At 54.0% G+C, this 3,502-nt stretch overlaps 1 protein-coding gene across 1 annotated transcript; it reads right to left on the minus strand.

Annotated features, from left to right (window-relative positions):
* Positions 1-2,522: 2,522 nt before the first annotated feature.
* Positions 2,523-2,924, minus strand: LOC113837227 (syncollin). The gene has a single exon (XM_035449399.1). The coding sequence runs from the start codon at positions 2,922-2,924 to the stop codon at positions 2,523-2,525; it is 402 nt and encodes a 133-aa protein (XP_035305290.1).
* Positions 2,925-3,502: the final 578 nt, after the last annotated feature.

A 3,502-nucleotide genomic window follows, 5' to 3' on the forward strand; every position in this document is an offset into this window, starting at 1 on the left:
CTGCTGGTCTCATAGTAGGTGTTCAATAAAGCTTCCGTGAGTGACTGTAAGAACACACATGTGCTCTGAAAGGCTGAGTGTCCCCTGGTCGTTGCTCCTTAGAGCCTCCCTCAGTTCCCGTCTCCCCAGTCACAGATCCTTGACTTCTGGGCAATTCTGCGACCTCTGGATCTTTTACATTGACGGTGACCTCTGACCTCTTTTCGCAATGCTTGGAATCAACCTCGGGTTCTTTTGCGTGTTCTGGATAGGTTTTCTACCACTGAAATATATCCCCAGAGCTCTTTTTATTTATTGAAATTCTGAGACAGGCTCTAGCTAAGTGGCCCAGCCTGGTTATAATTTTCAGTCCTCTGCCTCAACCTTTTTCCAGTAGCTGAGGTTACAGGTCGTCTGCACCATGGGGCCTAGCCTGACCTCTATTTGTTCTACCTTCTACCTTGTGGGTCTTGGGGATCGAACTCAGGTCATCGGGATTGATAGCAGGCCGCTTTGGCTGCGGATCCATCTCAGAGGCCCCCGACAGCCCATCTTTTTATATCCCCCCCCCCCCGCTGTGTATGTCCCTGAAGTATTCCCACTGACCCATTCTCCCTCATCCCTTAACTCTTAGACTCTCCCCAAATCCCAGGCCTGTCTCCAGCTCACCCTGGATTTCATTCATATCTCTCTGCCCAGGACACTGAGTCTCCCCCCATCCCTAGAGTCACCCAAACCAGATAGCCATTAAGAGCCCTCATGCCTGAGGCAAAGGTGAAGCAGAGCTCACAACCTGAACAGAAACATAAATTTGAACTAAAGTGTCTTCCATGTGTCAGACAGGAAACATTAAATGTAATTAACAACCCAGAGTCAAACCTGTAATCCCAGCTACTAAGGAGGCCGAGGTAAAGGGGTCTCAAGTTAAAAGATACTCTGGGCAATTTAATGAGACCCTGTCCTCAAATGAAAAGTAAAGAGAGGGCTGTGGGTGTGGCTCAGGGTAGAGCCCCTGCCTAGAATCCCCTCAGTGAGGGGCTGGGGGCCTGGCTCAGTGGTAGAGCCCCTGCCTAGAATCCCCCCAGTGAGGGGCTGGGGGTGTGGCTCAGTGGTAGAGCCCCTGCCTAGAATCCCCCCAGTGAGGGGCTGGGGGCGTGGCTCAGTGGTAGAGCACTTGCTAGCATGTGCAAAGCCCTGGGTTTCATCCACAACATCCAAATAAATGCAGACAAAACAACAATAACAACAGCAACAGAAATCAAAGACCACCACATCACCCAACACACTGTGGCTCTCGACTGGCACAAGGTTCTAGAATGACCTCTGATGTTCTAGGCATGAATGGTGAGGGTGTGTAAGCTCCCTGGGGAGCTGAAGGATATGTACCTGAAGTAAACAAAGAGTGTTTAAATCCTTAGACATAGTCAGCATTCCCTCATTGCCCCGTAGGTGTCTTTGTTCACCCCTACCCCAAGTAGGGATCTAAGGCTGTGTCTCCAGTATGGAGTGACCCGGATCTGATCATTCTGCTTACCCCCTTCCCTGTTTTATCCAGTCCCGGGTGAATTTGGCTCTCAAACACAAGCAGATGGCACACAGGGGTAGTAACTTCTCAAGGACTGTATTATGGGGCGGCTGCGACCTCAGGCAGCAGGGCTATCTCGCCTCCTGGCTCTTGGGGCCACAGCAATCCCCAAGGTCAGGCGGGGTTGGACTCAGCACTGTGTGGAATTAGATGACCCGCCCTCAAGGCATCAACTGCACCTGTAAAAGAAACAGGAGTTCTCTACAGGGGTTGCCAGGGCACAGAACTGCCCCGGGTCCCAAGGTCTGAGGAGGGGCTTCAAGGCTCCAGGCTCAGGAGTTTGGGGTCTTGACCTGGGGAGGGGGGTTGGGGTTGGTGATTTTTGATGGGTTCTGCAGGGCTGGTTTGGGATGATTCTACAGTGGGATAGAGGATACCTGGGGTCTGTGGGTCTCGGGGACCCCCATCATTGGGTCTGGGAGGTCTGGAGGTGATTTCTGGGTTTGAGGCTGATCTAGATGGGGGCGGGGGCGCTGGAAATCTAGACTAGACCGAGTCTTCAAGACTTGGGCTTGGGGTCTTGAGGCCTGAGAGGAGTCTTAAGTATGAGAGTTGGGTCTGGGGGGGGGCATTCAAATGCAACAAGGGGGCAGTGACATCGTATCTAGCGCCCCAAAGGAACCAATGAGCGCCTTGTTCTCAGGCCAGGACACCTGAAGCTGGTGCCGAATGGGGGGGGGACTCCTGAAGGGAGGGGAGGGTCTTGTAGAATGGAGGCACAGTGGAACGGAGTGCAGCTTCCTAGTCTGGGGAGCCCAGAGTGTGTCTGAGAGACTCAGGGGGCGGAGGGCCAAAAGGTGGAGGCCCACACTGGGGGTGCACTGGGAGATGAGGCCTCCAGAAACAGTTTCTAAAGGAAATCTACTTTTCTTAGTATGAGTTGGCGGGTGGGGGTGTCTGGATTCTTGGGCTTGGGGGTGGGTGGGGTAGGGAGTTCAGAACTTTAAGGTCCCAGGACTCACTTGCAGTAGACGGCAGAGATGGCGTTGGACCAGTCCCCGAAGATGCCTCTGCGGTACTCTTCCAGGCGCGGGTAGCTGCCTGCAGAGAACTTGCGAGTCTTGCCTTTCTTGCCGGGGAGAGACCACACGGTGAGCTCGCAGCGCTGGGCCACTACCAGAGACGAAGCCGTGTTGGCCCAGTCCGAGGGCAGGTAGGGCAGGTCGCTGCCGGGCTCCAATGACAGCTGGGCTCCCTGGCAGCAATTGTCGTAGTAGGGATCACTCTTGTCATAGAGCCTGGCGCACGTGCGCGTCCCATCTTCCCTCTTCAGGTCTGCAGGCACCGGGCAGTTGCCGCGAGCACCGGGGACGGCCACCAGGGCCAGAGCCAGCAGCAGCAGCGGGCACAGCGGGGACATGGTGACAATGGGCCACGAGAGATCTCCGGTGCATTTATGCTTTTATGCGTCTGACCCATGGGAAGAGAGAAGCTGCAAGATAAAGACTGGGGAGGGAAGAGGACACGCCCTCTGCCTTAGGAGCCAGAGACCTTGATGCTCGGCGTGGAAAACCCCGCAGCCCTGAATAACAAATACAAGGCAAGGAAGTCAGACTGGTCAAACACAGTTATAAAGACAGTCAAGGGGCTGGAGACCGGGCTCCGAGCCTAGTACCCAAGAAGCTCCTGCCTAGTACCCAGGAAGCCATGGGTTTGATCTTTGTTCCTGCTAGTACCCAGGAAGCCATGGGTTTGATCTTTGTTCCTGTTTACAGTTCTGCTGCGGTGGTGCAGGCACTGGGTAGGCAGGGCATCAGGAGCTCAGACTCATCCCTGGCTGCAAAGCAAACTGGAGGCTACCCTGTGTATTCCAGACCCTGGGTGAGTGGGAGATAGATGATAGATACATAGATAGACAGATACATAGATATATAGATAGGTACACAGACACGTAGATAGATAGGAAGAAAGGAGACGACTCAGAGGTTCAGATCCTTG

The sequence above is a fragment of the Cricetulus griseus genome, chromosome 9 (genome assembly GCF_003668045.3).
Source record: "Cricetulus griseus strain 17A/GY chromosome 9, alternate assembly CriGri-PICRH-1.0, whole genome shotgun sequence".
NCBI classification, from domain to species: domain Eukaryota; kingdom Metazoa; phylum Chordata; class Mammalia; order Rodentia; family Cricetidae; genus Cricetulus; species Cricetulus griseus.